Genomic DNA, 26,916 nt, shown 5'->3' on the forward strand with positions numbered 1-26,916 from the left:
AGCTTTCTTTGGAGGACAGTCTTGCCAAGGAGCAAGGCAGTGCTTTGTCTGCTGGTAGTGTTGATAATCTGTTCCTGTCCTTGAATTTCTCACCCTAGGAGGTCTGTTATCCCATAAGTGGCTGTAGACCTTGTTTAGCAAGAGTGCAGATGTAGATAAGAGCTGAAGGAGAGATTTCTTTTTTTCCACCATGCTTCCTGTGCTGTGGCATCTGCAGCTCTGACATTTACATATTATTGAAGCCTTTCTCCAGCTCCAGGACTCTCCATGCTAGATGAAGCTGGTCAGGAAAGTGGTACCTGAGAGGTATGCTGCAAAATTAAGTGATTTACGTCTTCGTTTGGACTTCATCCCTGGTCAGGTGGCATAAGTTTCATACGTAAGTTACAAGTAATTTTAAATATCCGGATATAAAACACTGCATATGAATATCTGCATGCATAAAACACTTGCGAGGTTTGGTTCAGCTAAATTGCATATGAAGTGAATTTGATGCCATTCACGTTTTCCAAGGGCCAGCTATATGCAAGTTTTAGAAGGTATCTGGCCACCTCAGATATTTAGATATGTGCTGGTAGTTAAGGTTGTGGTGCCTTAACTGGTTAGATATTCTTCAACCCAGACTGAAATTCCTGCTGCTGTTATTTGGTGTTTTGTTGATTTCAGCAGGCTGGTGATACGACTTCAAGGTGAGTTCTGCTGCAGAAGAGAGGTTGCCTTTCACTGCTTTCACCACCACGCCGTGCATCCCTTCAGTTTAGAAGCTGAGAAAGAAAGTCAGTTTGCTTGATTGGTAAACTTAGTCATTTTTTTTTCAGGCTGATTTGTTGCTGCTTATCAGTGTGGTATGAGTGTGGCTTATACCTCTGTAACACTGTGGAAATCAATGTAAATGGGATATCTGATCTGAGACTTTCCTGCCCTATAGGACCTGGCCTGGATACAGTGGATAACTGAAATAATTAAATACGAATGGTTTAAAGATTGGACAGTGAAAAATAGGTCTTAAATTTGATGTAACACCTTGATTAAGAGCAACAAGCAGTTCTACTTTTTCAAGCAATTTTATCTATGTTAAAAGAAACTTTTTAGGTGGGTAAGTAATTTTGATCAGATAGTTTTTAAATTGTTCACAGCTACAGAAAGCATTGCTACCAGAGGTGAGGTTAGAACCCATTAGGTTTTGGACTTTCGACATGTACCACAGTATATCTCCTTTGTAGGAGGTATAGGTAGGAAAAGTAAAGCACGCAGGCCTGTCGGATCTGATGAGCCTCTGCTGTGGTCTTGAGAGCATCATCGTGCCACAGCATGGATATCCAGATGAAAATGGCCCACTGCTGCCCCTTGTCTTTCTCAAGTATTGAAACAGGTCTGTTTTGTAAATTTATTATTTTAGTACAGTTTTGTTTGGAAGTAACAGCAATTAGAGGACCAAACAACTACACTGTCTAGAAGCCCTCAGAATTGTTTTACTGTTGTTGTTTGTTATTGATAATGATTTTGTGGCAAACACCCGTGTTATATGCAGGAAACACCCACATTTTAAATTAGTTAGAATATGCAGTCTTTTAAATCTCTGATTGACTTGTCTGAGTTGTCATATATTGTACGTAACGGAGTAGCTTATTACTATGGCTGTTATTAGCATGCATGTTCCTGCAATACCCTTTTTTCTTAACAAGTCACTGAATTAAAAACCCAATTCCCATTGGCATTCAGAGCTCCCCTAATAATATTTCAGGTTTTTTTCTATGGAGCTTTTGCTGAAACTGAAAGCCCCAATGGCTTTTGTGTGTAGTCCCCACAGAGCTGCCCTCACAGTTGTGCTGACATCCATCAAAGGACACCCATTCTTGGAGTGTAAAAGTACCATGTTACTGATGTCGTCTCTCCATCTGCCAGCCATGCTAGTGAACATCTGCAACGGTACCTCTGGGAATACTTCAGGAGCAGGGCAGGTTTTAAATAATGAAATCTGCTTCATGGCATTTTTTAAAAATTTCAGTTTACATGAACAATAAAATGCTTTGCCCCAAATTAAATGTGCTTGTGAAAATTCACTTCAGCTGTTTTTTTTTTTTTTCACCAGGGTAAAAAAGTTTGATGGAAAAATTTATGTCTATAATTCTTGAGTCTTCTACGTCAATATAAATAGCTCAACAAACATTGCTTAAAGTTACTAGATAGAAGTAATTAAATACAGTCCCATCTACAAATAATAGACAGATAGAAAGGACTGGTCTGATTTATTAGCTCCATTGATTCACACAGATAAATCACCAAACCTTTTTAAGGACTTGAGCACCAAAACTTTAGAAATGAAACCTGTTGATTAACAAGCAGTTGAAAACTTTGAGAAACGGCCTTTATAGGAAGCTCTGCAAAAAATGGTATGTAAAGTTCACTATCATTGTCTCCCTGAATCTGAATCAACAAGAACCTGGATAAACAAAAAAGCCACCAGTACGATACTAAAGGTCAGTCAAACCTTCTCCTAAACTGGGTTGCCCTTCTGACTCCCCCACCCCCAAAATGCAAAGCCTAAACCCTGAATCACCTTTTGCAAAGTATCTGTTTAATTTCCTCCATAGCTCCCACAAGTCATGGAAACACAGTAGTTATCCAGCAGCAGTAACAAGTGATGAGTTTCAGCCAAAAACTGCCACCACATGGTATGTCTGATTCTCCTGCTTTCAGAAGCTAATCTTTGGTGTTTTGCCCTTCAGAAGTGCTTAGGACGCTATCTGGTGACAGACACAATGCAGTGGTACAAGGTATGATGCTACTCTCTTTTTTTCAGAGTTCTCCTAATAAACTGTGCCCAGCAGGAAAATAAGAGGGCATACCTACACCCCAGGTGCAGGTACACCTCAGGTGACCAAGCAGAATGCCATCACTTGGCTTTGCACTATTCCTTGGTGGGAGGGGTACCTCCACATGGGACTGAATCACGTGCACTGCAGTTACTGACTTGAGCCACTGCCGAATAAAGCTCTTTACGTTTTTCCTTGCTACTGTTGCTGGAGATCACGGAGGTGGAAGCTTGGTGTCACTGTTGAACGCCTCAAAATTTTTTTTCATAGATCTGTAAAAACAGTACTTGTGACTTCCCCAGGGACTGGATATGAGGGGGTGACTCCAGCTGAGTTTTCTCTGCCTTCCTTGAGTGAGTGAGTGAGTGAGTGAGTGGGTGTTCCCACCATTCTTCCCTCCCTCATTTTGTGGTTTGGACTTATTTTGAGTGCACGAAAGGGTCGCTGGCAGCCCATTGTGATGGGATGAAGGAGTACTCTGAACAGACTGTTTTCCAGGGTCTTGTCCAGGCAAGATTCCTCACATTTCACTGTTTGAAAAGCTGTCATGACATGCCCTGAAGAAACCTGCAGAAGAAATGCTGGCCTGTTTCCCACTTGGCCAGGCTCCCAAGCGTGACACTAAAGGTTAGTGGTTCACTCCTGTGGAATCCCCATCCTCTTCCGCATTCGTTTTCCTCCTCTTTCCAGTCCCCTAATCTGATAAATCATGTGGGGAGAGGCAGGAGAGGGAGGGGGAGGAGAATGTGATGTAACCTCCGCTCTGGCGAAGTTACGAGACAACACCACGGTGCCTGCAGCTCATGGTGGTTTGATGGTGGGTACCACTGGAAGACTGAATTGTGCTTACGAGGTGTGAAGATCCACCACATCTGAGTGAGACCCAGCAGGTGACGTACTCACCTCGCCAGCGGAGAAGAAAGCTGAGCACAGCGTCTACTTAATGGCACACGCTCTTGCAGCTTGTTTTGCTGCGTGCCAGATGGACCCAGCGTGAGAGGAGCAGTGGCTGTGTGCTGTGGACCCCCCTGAGAAAAGGCAGGCACGAAGCTGGCGGCACTGCTGGGGTAAGTCTGCTCTTGCTTCCCGGCTTTTCCTGTTCATTACAGGCTGTTGGTTTGGAGGAAGCAAAGGAAGTGGAGTGGAGTGAGCTGGAGTGCGTATGGATTGTTTGAGGGCATGTAACCGTATGAAATCCCCGCTGGATTGACTCTGAGCCATCTGATAATCACCGACTAATCTCTCCACTGGCAGATTCTGCCCGGATTACAAGGGCGTGTGTCTCTGTGTCAGGACGCGTATGAGAGATGCTTGTGCTGAGGGTCTGAGGGTATGTCTCAGAGAAACACTCCAAAAAGGCATTCAGCTGCAACGATTGCAGGAGAGAAATTTGTGCAAGTATGCTTCTGTCACCGGCACGGTGCTGTGTGTGCAGCTGCATGTCAGGCTGTGAGGTCTGCTGACAGGGAGCTGTAGGTATACCAAGTTTTGTTGCCTGTTACGTTTCACCAGAGTAAATCTGTATACAACTGGGATAGAGCAAAGCCTTGTTAATATTGACAGGTCTTGTCCAGATGTGCAAGGTCAAAAGTACAGTTGGTAAACAGTGCCAGGCATGCTCTATGCGTTTGTATTTCCAGCAGAACTATGTGGTCTGGGTATTAAGAAACTGTTTGTATTCATCAGGCTCCTTAAAACACATTTGTACCCGTAGAAGAGGCCTTATATTGGGCTATAATTTTCCCTGTTGTGTAATGCACAAGCTACTGTGCTGCAGGGACCCAGCAGGCACAGGAGAGTACAGGACAAGTCCAAAGGAGGCATGGGTACTCTTACACTCTGCAGTCTATGAGAAGTCAAAGGAGAAAATGTCCTTTTCTCAGTACCAGGAGGAGACGAAACTGGGTGGAAGCTGGTCCTGTGTAATTGTTAACGGAGAGAACTAGGGCAGATAACACAAGCTGTTGAAACTAACTGCAGTAATTTTCTAGGTGAACTTCCAAATGCTGTTGAAAAGATCTCCCTGCTAAAGAAAAGAAGGGAAGAGGAGGAGCATCATATTATATATGAGCATTCTACTTTAATATACTATATTACAGAATACATACAAGATAAAGCAAAACAAACTTAATGTGTAAGATGGGCTTCAATAAGTCAAATGACCAGCAAAGCTCAGTTAACCTCTCTGGAGCTGCAGCAGAACTGAAGTAATCCCAAGCCGCCTGCTAGCATTATGAATTTCCCAAGAATTCTTGCACAAGGATGCAGTTATACCACCTGGTTCATGTCCTTGCATCAATCTTGTGTTTACACTGCTTTAGAAAAAATATGACGTGACTGATTTCCCAACATGGTGCACAGGGCTCCTGGCTATGTTATTTCACATGCAGCTACTCTGAGTATTTTCAGAGGTGAAACTTCAACAAAATATCAAAACCTGGAAATAGAAGTTAAACAGCTAATCATTACAGGTGGCTTCTCTTCCTTCCTTTTTCATACATAACTCTAATCCTGGTCCAAAATTTGAGTTTCTACAGAGCGCAAACTATTTTATTTTCATTAGCAGTAGTCCTGAGTCTTTGTCTAAGAAGTCTCCTTGTTCAAGACTCTGTCAAGTCTAGGACAAATGGTGTTAATCTGATCCTGGAGATGCTAATTTTAATTTCTTTCCAGAACTTCTGATGGCTTCAACTTGGCAGAAAACTCAGGAATTCTACAACTGGGTCCTTGAAAGTGGAGGTAGGTAGAGATGCTGTCTTAAATAGGAATTTCCATATAAATAACATGATCACGAAGAACAAACCTAGAAGGAACATGATCCTCATATGAGCCCACCTTTTTTCCACTAGGCAGATTTTCACTTTTCCTTCTCCACTATCACAGACTTCTATTAAGTCTTGAAATATATCTCAGGGACACTCCAACTGGATCACAGTATACGGATTGAAGGGATGGGGGACGTCCCCTGCCCATAGTAGGGAAGTCTCTACAGCTTTCTGTTCAATGTACAACAGACTCTCACAGGATCACAAGCAAGATGTGCTTAGGATTGTCTGTTAGGTCTGGAATATTAAAGAAAGCGAATTTTTAAAAATGCCTATTCATGTGTTATGGGAAAGTTTAGTAGTCTAAAGAGTTAATACTTTGAGATTTAAATTCCTTGCGACGCCAATAAAACCTCTTATCAAATGAAATATTGACAGAAACCACTGTTCAGTGTTTGAGATTTGACATTTTACATTTAGGAGGCTTCAGGTCTTCAATAACTAGAGGTCCTACAGGTCCAATTTGGTGCCACAGGGCTCTGTTGGATCCCTTGGATGTAAGGAAAAGCCACAAATTGGCATGAAGGTAGAATGGCAGGCCTGCATGGTGGCTTTGACAGGAGAAGGACATGGGGCGTAGTGCTCAGGGTGTAAATGACTTGAATTTCAGAAGAGATTCTGAACTGGGATTCAGGACTTCCGATGGACAGTTAGATCCAGAAGTGGAATATCAAAGAGCTCTTGACACAGCCCATAACAGGAATAGTAAAGAACTGGGAAGCTTACAAGGGACCAGAATTAACAGAGTTGTGTGGAGAAGGATGGCATTTTAAAAACCTCCTCCAAGGCCCATGGCTTCACCAGAGAGCCAAGGACTAAAATTCAATAGAGGACTTCTGCAAGGATCCCGGGCCTAGAACAGTGAGAGGGGTCTGAGGCTTGGGACTAGCAGGTCAGGAAGCAAAGGGAGATGCTGAAGGAGTTTAGCAGACCTAGTGACCATGCTGGGAATAGGAGAGGAAAGCGTGAATGGGAACCGGGATGTTTTTGCAGAGATAATGTGTCCTGAATTTCTGTGGGTCAGAAATGAGGCAGGATCAGGAGGAGGTAGCATGACAGAAAATCTATTGAGCTTCCCTTTACAGTAGGACTGAGTAGCATTATTAGCAGGCAGAAGTGTTTTGTCATTTTCCAGTGAAATGGCATGCTTTGAAGAGAGCCGACACCATGAGCAGACGTGAAAATGAAGAGATGGAGAATTTCAGATGTCCTGAGCATTGTGGGGTGGGAAGGAAACGGCACCAGTGATTGAAACAATTTCATTATTTAGCTGTAAAGATTTACACTCCTGAAGATCCAGGAACTGTTTCATTTGTTCTGTACATCCCTGCTGCATGTCTTGAACTACTCCTTTCGCCCTTACGCAGTTCAGTCCTGCAGCCTGTGGTGAGGAGTCCAGCTCATGATAGGAAGGGTCTTTCCATGACTGTGCTGCGGAAGATCGGTGCTCAGCAGAGCAGTGTTCTAGGTACAACAGTCCCAACCTACAGGTTGTGCTAAAGCCTTTTAGCGGAGTCTGGCACATTGAGCTCCAGGGTAGGATGAGTGTGGTACTGCTTTGTACAGACACACGAGATACCAGTTTAATTTTTGCCAGAGAGTAAGCCACAAAGAGCATGCCCAAGGGAAGTCATTAAATATATCTGCCACACAGTGTACGGGATGTGCCAGCTTTGGCTGTGTGTGCTGCTTTTCAGATCCAAGGACGGACCCATGGCCCCTGGTCCACTCTCCACTTCCAGTCACGCTTCTTTTTGCCTTCTACCTCTTTGTCGTGGCACTGGGGCCCTTCTACATGCGTAAGCGGAAACCGCTGAAGCTGCGAGGCCTGCTGATTGCCTACAATCTCTCCATGATGACATTATCAAGCTACACGTTTTATGAGGTGAGGAGACACGATTGGCCCCTCCTGGGTAAGTGTCTGGGAAGTGTTTCAAAGCCAGAGCCATTTCAACAGCTTTTGCTGACAGACTGTAATGAAGGGAGTGGGAGCAGAGTTGGACTTGTCTAGGTTTTGCCACAAGAGGACCAGTATTGCCCTGTTGAAAGTGTTATTTCCAAAGCATACCTCGTTTCCTCCCATTTCTCAATATTCGTCTCATTCATAAAATTAACATTGAAAGGTTCCTGAATGAACAAGTTGACAGTTGAGATCTCTCTGGTAGACACAGAGTGTATGGAGGATGTGGAACCTCCTCATTTCGTCTCGGGTCTGTCTGGTGAGGGACCCATCTCTGAGAAGGAGAAATGCTTTTCCAGACTTATGCAGTCCTCTCCAAGAGTGCCAAGCACATTGCAGCTCCCTGCTGCCGAGAGTATTAATGACGTCACTGTTTTCTGCTTGTTCTCGATGCATAAGCCCTTCCACAAGACTCTCCCAAGTTTATGTAGGCCACTTAAAACATGGCCGAACAGGTTTGAAAAACATTTTGATGTCAACAAATTTGCCCTTCTCATTTATAATGAAATTGTTATACTTAGTTAAAGCAAATTGCAATTTTTTTGAGCAAATACTTCTCGATCGGACAACAGGTATGAAAATTGCTTGTCTGTGCTTAGTTGTTCAGTTACACTGGTGACTTGGTCCAATTAATAGGTAAATGCAACCAGCCGAAACAAAAGAGTATGGGATATTTGCAAAGGAAAACAGTGTATTTTCAAAGATATTATGAAGCCTAGAATTCGCTATTGCTGCTGACACATTTTTGAGCACTCCAGTGATTACATAGAGGGTTACAAATATGCCCAGACCGAATTTTCTTCTTCAGATTCCAACAAGGATGTGAAGTACTTTGTTTTAGTTTTTTACTATTTCCTCAGCTGTATAAATTACACAGATTTTCTGTCAGCGAGTACTAGATTGAGACCCTGTTACCTTAGCATTAAGACGCACATCTTTTTGGAACAGATCGCGTTGAACAGAAAATGAATGTCTATCACTTTTCTTTTGTTTCAGTTTCTGGTAACTTCAATCTTGGATGACTACAGCTACCTGTGCCAGCCAGTGGATTACAGCCAGAGTGAACTAGGAATGAGGGTACAGTTCTGTGCAAAACTTGCTTTAAGCCCTGCTCCTCCTGCGGGTATGCAGATTGTTTTGCTCATAAATAGCAATTTGCATGCCTAAGAAGGCTTGTACTCCAGTTTGTTGATTGTAAATCTATTTCACTAAATTATCTGCTTCAACTATTCCACTTTGCTTTAGTTCTCTACAAATTAATTACCTCAGTCAACATAGCCATCTAAACTCCCTCTTTGATCACTGGAGAGATTGATTTATCTGAAGATAAATGTCAAGTATAGATATTGCAAATTACCTGTGAAGTGTATGTAGCTCTTTCCATTGGCTGTATAAGGATTCTGGATGATCACTATCAACAAGAAAACCAATTTTTATATCCTCAGCTTTACATGACATAAATCTTGCTCGACATTTCTTTAAGTAGAGGGATTTGGCTAAAACTGTTCCTTGTCTGGTCATCACAGGGGTCCTACCAGCTTCAGCTTTCCAAAATGCCGCATGAGTTTTTTCTGTTTGAATTCAGAACTATTATGCTTGCTTCCAGATCTAACCAGGCTTTGAACAGACGCAAGCATGGATATTTTCAGTTTTTGAGATGCTTGCCATCAGCCTAGAAACAGCTTCTGAGCAGCTCACCCTTGTCTCATCAAAGAGCAAGCAACTTAGCAAACCAACCATCTGACCAGCCAAAGCAACCCTGAATACCTTTCCTCTCCCTAAATCAACAAAAAAAAGAACCCCCAAAAGCAACATCCATAAAAGAGCCCCTCAGGTTTTCCTCCCTTGCTGTCGACCCCAGGTGGGCAGTTTTCACGCAGTGTGCGTAGCAGGAAACCTCAGGCAGCGAGGCTGAGCAGTGAGTTCGCCTGGAGGTCTAACAGCGTTTCCTTGTGCTGCCCAGCAGATGGCAAGAGCGTGTTGGTGGTTCTTCTTCTCCAAAGTCATCGAGCTGCTTGACACGGTAAGGAGGGCTCGGCGGGGTTCCATAGCAGGACTGGTGCTGTAAACAAATCACTCCCTTGTCAGAAAGGGGCAGGGTGCCAAAAGCTGATGTCCTCGGCTGAACCTGTATTGATTTGGTTGATGCTTTTCAGTAAATGCTGTTTTCATGTGTTCTGCTCTGCCTGTTTGTGGGAAGAAGGCTGATGCTAAAGAACAGGGCACAGCTTCAGCATGCTGGTTTTTGACAGCGTTTGGTCTGCAAGAGACCACCACGACCACTGGATATCATGCTTCTAGGCTTCCTCAAAAGCTCCTTTCCAGAAGAAAAGAACTGCTGCTGTCCAGTTTGCCCGTCTCTGTCCCAGTGGCTGCACATGTTCTTGCGGGCAGGCATTCCCTCCGAACCGCAGTGCTAGGGGAGAAGCTTTGACCATGGCTATTGCCATATGGTCCTCCAAAACTGTAGCTACCGGTTGATTAAGGCTGCCAGACAGGATCTGCCATAGCCTGTCAGGCTGAATAATAGTGGTTATCTGGGCAGTAAGGAAACTGCACACGTACAAGTATGTGTCCTGGTGTTTTTGCTGCCACAGATTATCCCCAAGTTGTGGGTTAAAGGTTTGTGTCCCATGTGAAACTGAAAGTTCACCTGAAGACAGTACCATGTTATAGCTTGGCTTCAGCTCTTCCCATGTGTTATGAATAGCTGACTGAACTAAATAGGGAATCCCATCTAATCCGCTTGGTCAGCAGCAGTAAACTGTATCCTGGCCCGTCTAAGACTTCACAGCCTAGTGCTCTTTGGAGTTGAAGTTGACAACACGCTGTCTGAAAAGTGAATCAGCTTGTGGAGACCTCCTAGGCCTATTGCCAGTGGGTTGACCAATCCTCTTTTGCTTGCACCAGCAACAAAAGGACCTTTTTGCCAGTCCTGAGTCCCTGAAAAACAGATTCACTTTTTTGTGTGGGTGTGTGTGTGTGCATGCAGAAATACAGTGGCCTGACACATATGCATCTGCCAAAACTATTCTCTTTACTAATGCAATTACAGCAGGGTCTGGGCATTCAACACAGCACTTCTGTGTGTGGATCTTTCTCTGGTACCTGTAAACACCGAACCTATCAAATCGACTCAAGATTTTCCTTTGTCTGGCTTCTTTCAGGTTTTCTTTATTCTGCGCAAGAAACACGAACAGGTGACTTTTCTGCATGTGTACCATCATGGCACCATGCTGTTCAACTGGTGGTCAGGGGTCAAATATGTGCCTGGAGGACAAGGTATGTCTCTGTAGACACCTAGTATTTCACTTTTTCTTGTGCTGTGGGGATAGCATAAACAGTGCAGATGGGCTGACTGCCAGGTAGGAAGCTCACCTACTTCCAAAGGTGTGAAAAACATTTGTGTTTCAGTTGATACCATCTGCTCAGCTCTTTGGGCTATTTAGACTGCTATGTTCACTACCTTATCCAGAATGAGAACGTGCCAACAGAATGTGTCCAAACAGAAACAATAACATCCTGTACAAGGTCTATGCTTATCTCCACCCAGACCAGCTCTCCCTTGCTCCCCATTCATGTAGGCCTGGTGCAGTAGCCCATGTTCTGGCTCTCCATTTTCTGCCCTGACTGTGCCCAGCAAAGTCCTCACTCCCTTTCTGGTCTGTATCCAGACTGCTTCTCCTTTTTGCTCCACTGAAGGAGAAGCATCTGAGTACTAGGCCACTATCGGTAGAACCTGTACAAGACACCACGATATTTTTTTTGGAGAAGCCATTTTGGCTGCATGGCCTTGCCACCAGAATGCTATGAAATACTTAGGGCAGAAGGCAAAGAATTCTCTCCTCTGCCTTTGAAGCTCTTTCTTGGTCTCTAAACACTAGGTATGGGATGGTTATATGCCAAAAGGAGAAGGAAGAATGTGATTTGCTTCCTTGGCAGAGTCTGGATTGAAGGTTCGTGCATAGGGGTGATATGATGTATTTTGAAAGCATCACCACAATGGCTGAGAGCTCATCACATGGTTAGTCTTGAATGGTTTGTGTGTCTTGTGCATCCTGACTTCTGTATTTTTCAGCCTTCTTTATTGGGATGCTAAACTCCTTTGTACACATCTTCATGTACGGTTATTATGCCCTGGCAAGCCTGGGACCGCAGATGCACCGTTACCTGTGGTGGAAGCGTTACCTAACCATCATGCAGCTGGTAATTAATTCCATGTGTTCATCTCTGTGCTTCTGTGTCTCATTGTGATGGTCCCTGCTGTCTGTCTCTGACCCCTCACCAACTCAAGTCTTGCTGTCTGCAGCCAATGGAAGTCACCATATCCTTACATGTCTTCCTGTACCACTATGAGAGGTGGACTGATCGGTGACCTACTCTGAATGGTACTCTCAGAAAACCAGCAAGATGCCTTCAGTGATCATATCGACTAATAAGCCCCCACCTTTGTGAGGGGAAGGAGAGAGAAAAATTAAAAATTAGACTTCTCCCTTTTCTGTTGTGTATAGCAGCCTTTTCCCCTCTGGAGCCCTGAAAACACAGCTTGATTTTGAAGGTTTGGGGTGGTAGCTTGGGAAAACTTTGGATTCTTGGTGGGGCAGGACACTGGGCAGCCTTCATTCTGTTTCTTCAGAAAGGAAGAGTATGTCTAACTGCAGGCAAAGAGAGGCAAGTTAAAGAAAATTCGGAGTTTTTCTGTAGAGAATTCTTTTGGATGTTCTTTCCTTCATCTCCAAAGAGGTGACAAATCCTGACAACCCAGTGGTTTTTCAAATATTCAGTGTAAAAGCAATGTTCTAGACAAGGACAGTGATTATAGTTAAGTGTGTGGGAGAGTTCATTCCACACAAAGCAAGGTTATGCGAACAAAAAGTATGCAGTTACCAGAGAAGAGAAGGAATAGCTAGGGTAGATGTAAAATAGTGGTGCACTGGAGGCTGGTTTGGAACTCTTATTTATCCTGAATGGTGAAAGCAGAACAAGAAAGAATTGCATTAAATGAAAAGGTATTTGTAATGCAAAATATAGCATAGGAAATCAGGTTTTATTTAACATACTTTCAGTGGGTAGAATTCATTGCTTCAGAGTATTGAGACAGATGACTTCTTACTAAAATAGAAAAAAAAATAGAAGTAGCATCTGTAGTTCCTCTCTGTAAGCTAAAATACAATTAAAATTTTTATGGGTACAACAGTTTGATTACCACTGGGGAAGAGAAGGACTCTCCCACTTTTAGTTTCCATATTCCAAGATCTCAGTTACTGGCCCATGGCAGAGAAATGGCACAGAGGCAGTGGTCTGCTCCCAGGCAGGAGAGGCTGGATTCCAAACCTGCTCCTTGCAGCAGTGGGCAAGCCTCAATGTTTGGTTGACAGGTGACACCCTTTCGTGTTGGAAAAACACTCTTGGGCTTGAAAGACAAGTTTTTCAGGGATGTCAGGAGAGGCAAGCAGGTGATAGTCTGGGTTCAGGACACTACTGATATGTTGTGATACTCTTTATGATGGCCCTAATGGTCAGTTGAGGTATGTCTCGTGTAGGTTCCCTAATCTGGCTGCTTCTTTTTTCCCCCTCTTCCAGTGCCAGTTTGTAGCCATTGCTGCTCATTCTTCCTACAACCTCTTCACAGAATGCTCGTTCCCCGATGGCTTCAACACTGCAGTCTTCCTCTACATTATCAGCCTCATTGCTCTCTTCCTACACTTCTACTATCGGACCTACATTAGGGGAAAACAGGAGAAGATAGTTTAAAGAAAATCAAAGAAGAGAGTGAGCACAATCTGATGAACTTGCACGTTCTCTGCTGCTACTAATATGATTGAATGAAGAAAATGTGTTTGGGGAGTGTGCGTGAGGCTTGTCTGCAGGTTCATGGTTGCCTTCAAATATCTCAAGTTAGGAAGAAAAAAGGAATGACATAAACTCAGGGATTAAGATATTAAGGAGCACACTTAAGCTGATACAAAGCCAAGCCAAGTAGTCATCAACATAGCAGCCTTTGTGAAACCAGCACCAGAAGATCTCCTCCTTCCCTTCCATCTGTTAGCTCAGTTTGCAACGTCTAGCATCCAGTCAGGACTCCTTGGCTCATTTCGTAGCCTATAGAGGGTTTCTTTGCATTCATAAAATCATCTCAGCTTATCATTCTAGATCAGGCAGGGTCAGGTGCCTCCAGCCTTGAAAGCAATGTCCAGGTAACAGCAACAGCCAGGAACTCACTGGGACTGCAGGATGCACGTACCTGTATGCTACATCCCAGCCTTTCCTATTAAGGAAGCTCCCAGTAAGACTGGGGTGGATTATAGCTATATGGCTCTGATGGTTTAACTTTATATTAGCAAAAGCGTGAAGGAAATTGGATATTATATTGTCCAACTGGGCAGGTGCCTCTGTTCCTTTGCTGTTCTGAAGCTAAATAAAATACAGTTAAACACTGTTAAAGTTTTGATCTGGTAGTGCTTTGAAAATGCTACATTCAGATTTTAAACTACAATGTGGTATTTATCTACTGCATTCTACTTTTGTTGATTAAAACTAGTATTACGGAGCAGTGATTTTTTTCACAGGTGAAACATAAAGTTCTTGAAGGAGAGTATTAGAATTAGTAACTTGGATGCATTGCCATTCCCAAGCCAAATTCACCTCAAATGTAAAGACGTCTAACTCCTCTGGGAACGCCTAGAGGATTAGGTACTAAGCTGAACCTAGCAACTGGGTGTACACAAAAAAAAACCTGTGTGCTCTACAGCAATCTGGAGTTTAGTGGCTATGCAAAATAAGAGCAACTTGTTCATCACCGGTTCTTAGGCAAAACCTTTTCTTTAGCTACCTCATGCGCCTGTATAAGATAAAACAGTATTCTTCCATTGCTTACCCTCCTCCCCTTCGCACACATACACAAAGGATTCGTTTACGTGACCACAATGACACATCATAAATGTCATTCCATTGATTTGAATAGTCTTTCTTCTGATTTTCACTGGTGAGTATGAAAAGCAAAACAGGGCTGATTTTACATCTATGTGCTAGCTGTTTTTCTTCAAGCCAAATATATCTCCCCTCTACCTACTATATATATTGTATGGCTTTTGCATACTAGAATGCTACTTTTGTTAAAGCTTTAAATAATAAACCTCTGGGTGGGTCTTCTATTCTTCCCTTTGTTTGGTAAGGCAGGAAAAAAAAAATCTGCTGTGTATTTAACATACTGTATTCATGCTGACGGTTTCCCCAGAGGCCTCTCCAGCATTGAAGACTTAGTGCAAGTAAAGCTGTTTCATTACTCCTACCCATTTAATGATTCACTTATGACCCTATCCTGCTTAAACCATCAGTACATTTAGCCCTCTAGTTTCATGGTAGACAATACCTTCCTGCAGCTGGCTAGATTATCTGTGCTTATAGAGAAATCTAATGAATTTAGCTCTTTTTCCTATATGTGAGGGGATCACGAGTAGGTCTCAACCTGAGTTTCCCCTCACATAAGCTTTTTCAGATTGTTGTTAATAATTTCAAGGGCTTTACTAATAATTTTATACCAGGATGAGCATAAAATATTTTAATTTTCCTTGATTCATTCATAATTCATGACCGCTTACAAATTAGAAATGAGCAGGAAATTTGGATGAGATTACTCAATGTTTTTGCAAATCCACTCCTCTTTAAAATATATAAATTTGTAAACATGTCATTTGGCTTTTTTTAAGCAGCCTGTGCAGCTTAATTTGTGTCTGTGTATGACAGAGCTTACTGCAGTGGATTCTGATATAGCTGGTAGCAAAATACAAATGCATGAATTTGCCACCTGACAACTTGTATTAAGTGACTGACCACCTAAATCACATGCCACTGTAACTATTTGTCCTAGATATGCAACCTTTGACCTAGCCATTCCTCTCCCTCTTGCCCATAGCCTGAGTGAGTAGCCTGATCTTGCACTTTTGATACGGTAAGAACTTTTTGTCAGCATGACTTCAATGGCTGTAGGGTGAAAAAGAAGTATTTTCAGTTGGGTGATAAAGAGGGATCAAGTTTGCCCAGAGACACCATGCTTTGCATACTTAAATAGATATTGGTTTGGAGTACAGCCATTACAAAAGCATCGATGCAAACAAAATTCACTTGTGAGAGTATTTGCCCTAGCAGCGAAGATAAAATTGCATTGGTATCGCTGAGTGGCTCCGCAGGTGTTGATTCTTTGCTTCTTCAGATTGCACCTGCTCGTCTTCATTCTTCTGTTTTATATTGGGATATGACAGTTGGTCCTGTCCACTTGAGGCACCCTGTTGTGACAAGAGCAAAACCTGAGGGTAGAGGTACGTGCTCCTGGAATTTAGAAGAGAATAAAGGCAGACAATGAGATTTCCCCTTGAAGATCAAGTCCCTAAAGGTTACATCACAGTAATGCACTGTAAGTCAAAAGGGCTGGAAATTATAAATTGCAAGTTTGGATGATTCATGCTGCCTGGCAGAGCCAAAGCTTTGAGGGTGAATTGAAAATCTCCTGTCGCAGCTGGTTTTGTAAAAACCTCAGGGCCAAATGCTGATTCCACCAGCATCAGTGACAAAGCCTGCAGATTTCACTGGAAACAAGATGGCACAGCTGTGTGGAAAAGAATGCACTCAGCTACACGGCCTGGTTTGGGTCATTATGTGTTCTTAAGAGTAGTTTACATTCACAAGATGTAAAGCGTAATGCAAGTAGTCTGTTTAAATGAATAAGCTTGATATCTGGTAGTAGTACTCAGCATCTTTCCTGCTGTTCAAGTCAATGTAAATTATGGATGTTCTGATCAAATTACTTTTGAATTAACCAGACCATTTACTCAATGCTTATATTCTCTCTGAAGAAAAATGAGAGGGATTCTAATTTTAATCAAAACAAAATACAGAAAAGAAAATCAATTACTATTTAATGTTTTTTCCATCAGTGTATAATGGAAAGTTTCAGAGGAACTTGGGCTTAAAATTGCAAAACAACATAAAATGCAGGACCAGGGTTGGGTTTTACCTATTGGATTTTTTAATATTACCAGAAAATACGGCATTGTGTGTTTTTTAAAAAAAGGCAGAAGAATTATGCTAAACAATTAATTAAGCAAAACCAAAATACAGTAGATTGCTTTGTACAATAAATAAAAATCTGTTGATGCAGATGTAGAACACCTCCGAGCCAAACATTAAAAAAAGATCAGCCAACCCTATATATAGAACAGTGTGAATTTGCTGAATTCATTAACGAATAACTTCATGGATTAGGCCTTGATGGATGGAGTGCTCACGTCCAGATGTTTACTGTGATTTGTCAATGGCCTTGTACTTAATCCTCCCGAACAGGAAATAAGAGTCTTTTCTCTGGGGTCTCCCTTGGGGGCTGTGGCAGTCTCTCTCTCTCTGGCCTGAATCATCTCAACACAGGATCAGGCTGCTGGGGAATTAACCAAGTGGAAGAGGCACGGATTTGCCTTTAACCCCTTCGGTTTCTTCTTGATTTCAGATGACTTTCTCACCATCTGCCATGATGGGAATGTTATTTAGTCATGGCAAAGAAAAAAAGGAGTCACCCATGTCATCCCACGAGGCATATTTGTGGGGTTCCTGTCCCCACAAAATGTGTCAGAGCAGACACATCTAGTCCCACCACCACTGAGGGGGATGGCTGTGGGCAGATCAAGCCTCTAGATGCTGGTGTATGTCTCTCCACATTTCAGCATCGTACTTTTATCTTGGTGAGGCTGCAGCTCCACAGCCACTGTTAGCAATAGGGGTGGCCCAAGAGGGAGTGTTTGTGAAAAGACTGGATGTCCCCAAGGTGTCCGTAGTCCTTAGTATACTGGAGTGTGTGTAGTGTGTGTGTATGTGTGGCTAGATAAATGCAGCCTCTGCAGATGTTTTGGTTTGGCCTGGATAAATGCCAGGTGCCCACCAAAACTGCTCTATCACTCCCCTCCTCAGCTGGACAGGGGAGAGGAAATATGATGAAGGGCTTGTGGATCGAGACAAGGACAGGGAGAGATCACTCACCAATTACTGTCACGGACAAAACAGACTGAACTTAGGGAGAAAAAGAGAGTTTAATTTATCACCAATCAAATCAGAGTAGGGTAGTGAGAAACGAAACTAAACCTTCAAACACCTTCCCCCCACCCCTCCCTTCTTCCCGGGCTCAGCTTCACTCCCGCTTCTCTCCATCCTCCCCTGGGCAGCACAGGGGGACAGGGAATGGGGGTTACGGTCAGTCCATCACACGTTGTCTCTGCTGCTCCATGTCCCTCAGGGGGAGGACTCCTCACACTCTGCCCCTGCTCCAGCGTGAGCTCCTTCCCACAGCAGACAGTTCTTCGCAGACTTCTCCAATGTGAGTCCCTCCCACAGGCTGCAGCTCTTCACAAACTGCCCCAGCGTGGGTCCTTCCCATGGGGTGCAGTCCTTCAGGAACAGCCTGCTGCAGCATGGGTCCCCACAGGGTCACGGCTTCCTTCAGGCGTCCCCCTGCTCCGGCGTGGGGTCCCTTCCACGGGCTACAGGTGGATATCTGCTCCGCTGTGGATCTCCATGGGCTGCAAGGAGGACAGCCTTCCTCACCAAGGTCTTCTCCACGGGCTGCAGGGGAATCTCCGCTCCGGTGCCTGGAGCACCCTCCTCCCCCTCCTTCTTCACTGACTTTGGTGTCTGCAAAGTTGTTTCATTCACATCGGCTCACTCCTCTCTCCCAACTGCCATTTTCTGCAGAGTTATTTTCCCCCTTCTTAATAACTTATCCTAGAGGCACTACCAGCGTCACTGATTGCCTTGGCCTTGGCCAGTGGCGGGTCCATCTTGGAGCCAACTGGCACCAGCTCTATCAGACATGGGGGAAGCTTCTGGCAGCTTCTCACAGAAGCCACTCCTATAGCTCCCCTGCTACCAAAACCTTGCCACGCAAACCCATAACAGCAGACTACCTCCATTTCTCAACACGTGAGACCCCCACATGCGATGGGTCACTCATTTTGCTGCGTGCAAGTGTCCCAGTGAATGACAGCTCCCAGCAGCCACGCTGCTGCCACTCCTGCTATGCAATGGCATGTATTGGGTGCTGCTCATCAGCCCGTGACAGCCTGGATCAGCCAGCTGCATCTGTCCCAGTATCCAAGCGCCAGGGGAGGCCAGTGCAAAGCTGAAAATGCAGCAGAAGATCACAGAATCACAGAATGGTCGGGGTTGGAAGGGACCTCTGTGGGTCACCCAGTCCAACGCCCCTGCCGAAGCAGGGTCACCTACAGCAGGCTGCACAGGACCTTGTCCAGGCGGGTCTTGAATATCTCCAGAGAAGGAGACTCCACCACCTCCCTGGGCAGCCTGTTCCAGGGCTCCGTCACCCTCATGATGGGGGGAACTACAGAAGACCCGTGGTGCAGATGATTGCACAGGTCTGGGCATGGGCATGTATTATTCATGCCCCGAGCATGATGGCTGTACAGGGCATAAGGATATGATCCTTTTTTTCTCCCCACGGAAGTGTTGGTAAGGCAGCGTTGGGGATGCAGCCTGCCTTGAGGTGAAAGATAGAGATTCTTTAGCTTGGACAGCATTTCTTCTTCTGCAAAGTTTGTATCAGCCTCTCACAAGCGCTAGCTGGTAAGGTAGGGAATCTTAAAAGAATGGCATTTAGGTGGCCTCTTGATGATGCCTAACCAGGAGAGTCCCACTTACCAGCTACCTGTCCAGCTTCAGGAGAAAACCTGCAAATGAGGCTGTGGAATAAGCCACTAATGGTGCTGGGTGGACCAGGGGAGGGGGGAAAGTAACACCCGAGTCAGAGGGGGTGACAACAGGCGTTCTAACTGGGTTGGAAGAACGGAGTGGCAGTAGAAGCTGGAGAAAATGGTAAGGTTTGGTGTGGCTGTGCTGGAGTGTATTGGACTGATTGCATGTGTGTACATGCGCTCAGGGTAGAAAGTACCTTTGGCTACAACATGAGCAGGGGGAGAAATAAATTGTCAGGGAGTGCCTGGTTATAACATTAGCATATCTCAGCGCTTGATATGTCCCACTATTCTGTATATCATTCTTTCTCTCCAGTACCCTGACCTTCTGCTGATAGGGCTGCTCTTCAAGAAAGTGTTCAGAGTCTTTTCATCACACTCAAAAAATTAGAGATGCTAAATAATAATTGCCCTTCAAAACTCCCTGCTTGGACTAGGTGTTTCTTCCCCTTTAACATCATCTTCCCACTTTCTCTTCACCGCTTTCTCCCCTCTTCCTTTGTACCCACGTACACAGGTACCATGTTAGATTCTCAGAATTGTTAAAGCTGCAAAGAAAGTAGTTATATTCCACTCAAATACTATACAGAGCAGCTGTATTTTCCTGCTGTATCAATTAATAATGTACACGTTCTTCATAGAGTTTCCAGTGAGGCTTTCAGCAAGGTGAATGTGGGCAAGCCTGTCTTTTTGTCCCAACGTCGGCACAATCCCATCTGCCTGCAAATTCCGGATGCGAACACTGCAACGCAACATTTAGAAGGGCTGGGAACTTGGGTTTTAATCAGGGGAGGATTTAAACGCAGCGTAATCTCTCCCAGGCATCAGAGAAGTGCTGCACACTGCTGTTGATGCAGGAATGGCAGAATGGATATGACCATTGGAGACGCAGCGAGTTGAGCAGCCCTCTGTGCGCTGCCTTCCACCCTGCGCAGTGGCCCCCCATCAGCCCCCCTGGGCTGTGTCCCCAGGAGGCTGCTGCCACAGTCCTGAGGGTACTTACTGTGTAGGGGAATTCTTGAAAGTGCCCCTAGGATTGAGAGGGAGTAGCGTAGGAACAAGATTGAGAAGGGATGTCGGTTTTTTCTGAGGGGTGCTCGAAGGAGGGGGAGAGATCTGTGCTGTATGTGTCCGTCTAGAGGTTGGGCTTTGTGCTCAGAGCTGTCTGATGCAATGACAGGTCGCAAGGTGGTTGCAAGCAAAGGCAAAATGTAACCCTCGTGGGAGGAGATGCCTGAAAGGGTCTTTTGCAGATGGAGAGGAGGATGTATAAGTTCAAACACACACAGGAACAGCAGCCTGAATGAAAAAAGTACAGAGATGAGGGAGCAGGCACAAGTGCTGGCAACCCATCTGTTTTGTGTTGTGTTGTGGGTTATATTCGTGTGCAGATGAAGGCACAGTGGAGTGTCTGCAGATGCCTGTGACTGGCCCTGTGAAAGGGAGATATTCATTGAGCAGACTGCGAAGGTGTTTGTTGTGATGGCCAAGTGACACAGTTCCTGGGTGGCAAGTCACTAATTTTGACAGGCATTGCCTCTGGGAGATCTATATAAACTTGTCCAGGGATGTTTCCTCTGGAAAGAAATTATTATTCCTGAGGCAAGGCTTGGAGGGAGAGTATCTTGCATTACAGGAGCTGGCAGAGCTGGAAAAACGGAGTAATTTTCCACCGTGCAAGCTCTTCCTCTGGCTATAATCCCTGACATGTGTTGATAGCAGATCAGCTGTTATTTATGTGGGTGCCCAGGTGTGCTGGGCTGACCCAATACACCAGGTATGTCTGTATTTATTGCGGAGTTTGCTAGTCCCAAAGGGTATGCTACTACATTTTGTGGGTTTGATATATTATTCCATGAAGTAACTGTGAATCAAAAGGGCCGTTATTTTCAAAGGGCTGCTCTAGAAAACCTCTCTGTAATTTTGTTCCTAGGAATTACTTGTGAGTACAGTGGTCCTTTCCCTCACCGGCACAGTGGCAGAACAGGTCAGCGATTCTGTGCTCAGTTCTTGGAGGTAAACCACAGAACGTGGCCACGTCATAGGCAAATCATCACTCACAGTAACCATTTCATATAATTATGGTTTTCTATTTTGGCGCTGTTTTTAATATCTTTTTGGCATATTTCATGCACAGAGGTAATGTTTTAAGTGAAAACCCACTAATCCCAGCGAATCTAGGTAAACTGTTCTATGTAGCGTATGACTGCTACCACAAGGACTCCGTAAAAATGTCACCGCAGTGATGCCAACTGGAAGGCAAAACTGTTTTCCACTTAATTTAGCGTTTTCTATACCTGACTGTGTTAGAAACCCAGAAATTCTGTAAAAACGGAGTGGTATATATATGTATATAGGTTTTAATCCTGCGGTATTTGTATATATATTTAGTATATTCCCCTGCAGACATAGAATAGAATAGAATAGAATAGAATAGAATAGAATAGAATAGAATAGAATAGAATAGAATAGAATAGAAGAGTTCGTGGTCTGAATAGAGAAAATAAGATCTTCAGCACTGATTGTATTACCGAGCAGTAACTGAAGTCATCGTGCAAAGCCGCTCCAGTTCCTTTTCTCTAATAAAACGTGCGTTTGCTGGAACCCTTCAGCCCGGGGCGCGGGTTTAAGAACGCGTCGCGGGGAAAGCACGGTCCCGGGCTGCAGACGCCAGCGTGAAGGCAGCCCGGCAGAGACCGCGAAGGCAGCCCGGCAGAGACCGCGAAGGCAGCCCGGCAGAGACCGCGAAGGCAGCCCGGCAGAGACCGCGAAGGCAGCCCGGCACAGACCGCGAAGGCAGCCCGGCACAGACCGCGAAGGCAGCCCGGCAGAGACCGCGAGGGCAGCCCGGCAGAGACCGCGAAGGCAGCCCGGCACAGACCGCGAAGGCAGCCCGGCAGAGATCGTGAAGGCAGCCCGGCACAGACCGCGAAGGCAGCCCGGCACAGACGCTGTCGTCTGCCGGCCTCGGGAGCCCCTCCTGGGGCTGCACCGGTCCCACCGCAAACTGGGGTGAGGAGGGGGGAGCGCACAGCGAAGCGGAAAAGCCCACCCCGTCCCTCCGTGTGTTCTCACTGCGCTGGCGGGGCGGGATCCGAGCGGCGCCGGGGATCCCCGGGGCTTCCGCCGATGATGCTCCTGACAGGTGAGCGGGGCTTGGCGGCCGCCGCGCTCCCTCCGCGCAACCCCGCCAGCGAGTAATCCGCGCCGGGGGGCCGCGCCGCCATCCCCTGCCGGGGGGGTGCCGGGGGTGGGGACTCGCCATCCCGGTGCCCGGGGGAGAAGGGATCCTCCTTGACGTCAAGCGACCGTAACAGAACGATCGCTCGTTCATATCCGGGTCCCCCGGCGGCTCCCCCGGGCCGCCCTCGGCCGCTCGCCGCCGCGCAGTGAGCGGGGCCGGGCAGGGCAGGGCAGGGCAGGGCAGGGCAGGGCAGGGCGGCCGCCCGCAGCATGCCCGCCGCCCCCTCCGCGCCCGCCTCCCGCCGCCGCTGCCCATGGAGATCGCGCTGGTGACTCTGGAGAACGGCGGCGCCACGGCCATCGCGGGAGGGGAGGATGCGGAGGGCGGCGGCGGCGGCGGCAGCGCCCGGGCCGGGCGGCGGGGGGACGTGCCCCGCATGGCCGGCTCGGCCGCCGCGCCGCGGCTGAGCGACGGCGGGGAGGGCGCCCGGCCAGCGCCGGCCCCGGCGGCGGGCGAGGAGCGGGAGCGGGCCCCGGCGGTCCCCCGGGGAGGAGGCGGGAGGCGCGGCAGCGCGGGCGGCCCCGGCGGCCGGGCGGCGGAGATGGGACCCCCGGAGGAGGGGGGGCACCGGCGGGGCATGGCCATGGCGGCGGCGGGCGAGGAGGAGGAGGAGGCGGCGGCGGCGGCGAACCGGGTCGCCATGCATCACCAGCGGGTGCTGATCAACATCTCCGGGCTGCGGTTCGAGACGCAGCTGGGGACCCTCAGCCAGTTCCCCGACACGCTGCTGGGGGACCCCGACAAGCGCATGCGCTACTTCGACCCGCTCCGCAACGAGTACTTCTTCGACCGCAACCGGCCCAGCTTCGACGGGATCCTCTACTTCTACCAGTCCGGGGGCAAGCTCCGCCGGCCCGTCAACGTCTCCATCGACGTCTTCGCCGACGAGATCCGCTTCTACCAGCTGGGTGAGGAGGCCATGGAGCGCTTCCGGGAGGACGAGGGCTTCATCAAAGAGGAGGAGAAGCCCCTGCCCCGCAATGAGTTCCAGCGCCAGGTCTGGCTCATCTTTGAGTATCCCGAGAGCTCTGGCTCGGCCCGGGCCATCGCCATCGTCTCTGTGCTGGTCATCCTCATCTCCATCATCACCTTCTGCCTGGAGACGCTGCCAGAATTCAGGGACGAGAGGGACATGCCCGTGCCCCTGCCTCCACAAAGCGGAGGTTTGAATGGCACGACCGGGGACTCCCCACCCATGCAGCCACCCAGTAGCCTCTCTGACCCCTTCTTCATCATCGAGACCACCTGCGTGATCTGGTTCACCTTCGAGCTCCTCGTCCGCTTCTTCGCCTGCCCCAGCAAACCCGAGTTCTCCCGCAACATCATGAACATCATCGACATCGTGGCCATCATCCCCTACTTCATCACCCTGGGCACCGAGCTGGCCCATGAGCAGCAGCAGCCCGGGGCTGGCAGTAGCAATGGGGGCGGGGGCCAGCAGCAAGCCATGTCCCTGGCCATCCTCAGAGTCATCCGCCTGGTCAGAGTCTTCAGGATCTTCAAGCTCTCCAGGCACTCCAAGGGGCTGCAGATCTTGGGACAGACTTTGAAAGCCAGCATGAGGGAGCTGGGCCTCCTCATCTTCTTCCTCTTTATTGGGGTGATCCTCTTCTCCAGTGCTGTCTACTTTGCAGAGGCCGATGACCCCGAGTCTCATTTCTCCAGCATCCCTGATGCTTTCTGGTGGGCAGTGGTAACCATGACCACCGTGGGCTATGGGGATATGCGACCTGTCACCGTGGGGGGCAAGATTGTGGGTTCCTTGTGTGCCATCGCGGGTGTGCTCACCATCGCCCTGCCTGTCCCTGTCATCGTGTCCAACTTCAGTTACTTCTACCACCGAGAGACTGATCATGAAGAGCAAGCTGTCCTCAAAGACGAACACAGTAGCGCTCAGGGCAGCACAGCGGGGGGAGATGCAAAGAGAAGATCCAGTAGAAACTCTCTGAACAAATCTGTTGTGCACTTGGAAAACAGTGAGGGGTTCAACAATGGCACCAGCTCCTTAGAGAAGACCAATATCAAAGCAAAAAGTAATGTAGATCTCAGAAAATCCCTCTATGCTCTCTGTCTGGACACCAATAGGGAAACAGACCTGTAAGGAGGGGAGAGAGGTAGAGTTCAGAAATGCAGAAGGACTTGCTGGTGTCAGAAGCTGACTGCTATAACTGTTCTTTTGGTACCGGTTAGTTTTTTAAATCAGGCTATATTTTATAAATTGATCACTATCCTGAGCAGTCCTCCAGGAATACATGTTTTAATGTTCTTTTTCCATGACACAAAGGGTCACCTATTTTTAAAATAGACTAAGAATAAGCTACGCTCCATGATGCAGGAGCTGGTAAATTATGACAGTGCAAAATCTAATTTGTAGAAACTTATTTTAGCAAATGGTGGTTGGTTTTAAGTGGGTCATTTGTAAACAATTCGGTTGCTCCAAGTTTAGTATTAAAGAGTTGGGGGATGTGTGTGTGGAGAATGAATGGATGGGGGGGGGAGGGAGGTTCAGGTTTTTTGTACTGTAGTTTCAAACTGAAATTAATCCAATATATTTTATACCTGTATAGCTGTATTTATGGTTGAAAGGGGATTTCTTATTCCTGTGAAATACGACATCGTTAAAGCACTAGGAACATTAGCAGATCAGCACTTTCAGTTTTCCACTTGTGATCAGTACAGATCTGGGTATCTAGTATGTGAAGTGAATTTGGTGCTTTTAACCCTATAGCAGAAAAATTTAATTGTCATTGATATGTTTGTTTCTTGTGAGCCTTAAATTATTAAATATTGTAGATATACTTCTTTATAAATAATTTTATTAATTACCTTACTGTTTCAGAATTTCTAAATAATTCAGTCCTGTGCTTACTGTCCCCAGTCCAAAAAAATGTATGTGCAGCTTTTTTTTTTTTTTTAGTTTTACAGTTTGATATCTTCATTATGTTTTTGAGACCGAACTATTATCTGCTGTTACTGGTTTCGATCCAAGTGCACAACAGATGAAAAACATGAGGGAGTGGATAGATATAACAAGAAAGTAGAATGCGAGTGCAATATCTGCAAAACTATTTTCATTGTGCACTCCGTATTACTTTGGCGCGTGTATCAGTCACCTTTATGTATCCATACCGTTTGTGTACACAGTTCACTGGTTTTAATTATCATAGACTGGAAACGGACGGCACTTAAAGAGTCTGACATGGCATGCCGTGCTACTTAAATAACCACTGCGTGGCTTACACCTTGGACTCAGATGGAAAGCATCACCTTTCATCAAAACACATCCTTGTTTTATTTCCAAACAAAACCTTTTCAGTGCTGTGGATTTTACAGTTAAGCTGTTGTCGAAAGATGAATGACACATTATCTTCATCGTGATAACACAGCGCGGCACAGCTTACTAGTGAAGACTGACCCAAAGTTGCTTCTTTACTTTAAATCAGAGAACTGCGTTATCGTTTTCCTTGCAAAGGACGTCTCTGTTTTCCCTGCAAACTTCTGTTTTATTGCTGAAGGATGTTTCATGCCTTCATCACACACAGTGGCTCAGCAAGACTAGCAGAAAGAGGAGTCTCGATTGTCAACGCTCCAGGTTTGTTTCTAACATTTTCTTATACAACTAAGTACATAGTAAAGCAGGATTATAATTTATGCAAGTACCTCAGATAGATGTACTGTGATAAATTTAAGTTAGCTTTGAAAAACAGCGCTTTGACATTCTCTCGTCCAGACACAACTTCTGCTTGCCCGTCCCTTGCCATGCCGTTTAATGAGGATGGCCAAATGCATGAGGTTTTTCCTTCCTGTTCAGTAACACAGGCACGGTAAGTGCCAAGCAAGCAGTGTTTTTGATGTTTGGAATAGAGAGCTGTCACACAGAGCTCAGCCCAAAACGCAGGGGTGAGAGGGAAGGAGGCTGAATCTGATGACAGAGAACAGGATCCTTCACATTAATTTTAGGTGTTGGTGTCTTGGTTGGTTTGCTTGTTGATTTAGACGGGGAATGATGATGTAGTACACTGAGAAACTGGCTGCAACAAAACTGGCAGCCAAAGTGCCCGGTCTGGCTGCACCCCAGACGCAGGCAGATCTCCTGTTTGCATTAGTGAGAGTTTTTGCATCCAGGTGAAGTGCGGAATTCGCCCTTCGGTGATACTGAATCTAAAATGAAACAAAGAAGTGGTATAATTGCCTGTCGCACATGCTGAGGTCTAGATCGCTGGTGGACTTAGAGTGAAGCTTTTTGCTCAAATAGTTTGATTACTTTCAGTGATTAAATCCATGTGACTCGCCTGAGTCAGTACCAAACAGTGCAGTGAGT

The 26,916-nt window shown here is 46.2% G+C and overlaps 2 protein-coding genes across 3 annotated transcripts in view; both read left to right on the forward strand.

The window, feature by feature from the left end:
- Positions 1–3,678: 3,678 nt before the first annotated feature.
- LOC104333015 (very long chain fatty acid elongase 4) lies at positions 3,679–13,943 on the forward strand. Its single transcript, XM_075413481.1, has 8 exons — positions 3,679–3,883; positions 5,490–5,555; positions 7,339–7,526; positions 8,598–8,678; positions 9,565–9,624; positions 10,769–10,883; positions 11,680–11,807; positions 13,185–13,943. The coding sequence occupies exons 2-8, from the start codon at positions 5,498–5,500 to the stop codon at positions 13,353–13,355; spliced, it is 801 nt and encodes a 266-aa protein (XP_075269596.1). The 5' UTR covers positions 3,679–3,883; positions 5,490–5,497; the 3' UTR covers positions 13,356–13,943.
- An 8,728-nt stretch (positions 13,944–22,671) lies between these two features.
- LOC104337234 (potassium voltage-gated channel subfamily A member 1-like) overlaps positions 22,672–26,916 on the forward strand; it is a 31,290-nt gene continuing 27,045 nt past the window's right edge. Inside the window, exon 1 of one of the 2 annotated variants that reach the window (XM_075441805.1) lies at positions 22,672–26,187. In XM_075441805.1, the coding sequence (XP_075297920.1) occupies positions 22,849–24,696 (1,848 nt within the window). In that variant the 5' untranslated portion in view covers positions 22,672–22,848 and the 3' untranslated portion in view covers positions 24,697–26,187. The remainder of the gene's footprint in view (positions 26,188–26,916) is intronic. The other variant, XM_075441797.1, reaches the window with a different exon arrangement.

Source organism: Opisthocomus hoazin, chromosome 1, assembly GCF_030867145.1.
Source record: "Opisthocomus hoazin isolate bOpiHoa1 chromosome 1, bOpiHoa1.hap1, whole genome shotgun sequence".
Classification (NCBI taxonomy): Eukaryota; Metazoa; Chordata; class Aves; order Opisthocomiformes; family Opisthocomidae; genus Opisthocomus; species Opisthocomus hoazin.

What these genes read in the sequence shown, in the direction of transcription:
- LOC104333015 (XM_075413481.1), top strand. Translation starts at nt 5,498, where the DNA reads ATGGCTTCAACTTGGCAGAAAACTCAGGAATTCTACAACTGGGTCCTT. An exon ending in ATATGTGCCTGGAGGACAAG is followed by an intron (nt 10,884 to 11,679) that starts GTATGTCTCTGT and finishes TGTATTTTTCAG; the next exon opens with CCTTCTTTATTGGGATGCTA. An exon ending in ACCTAACCATCATGCAGCTG is followed by an intron (nt 11,808 to 13,184) that starts GTAATTAATTCC and finishes CCCCTCTTCCAG; the next exon opens with TGCCAGTTTGTAGCCATTGC.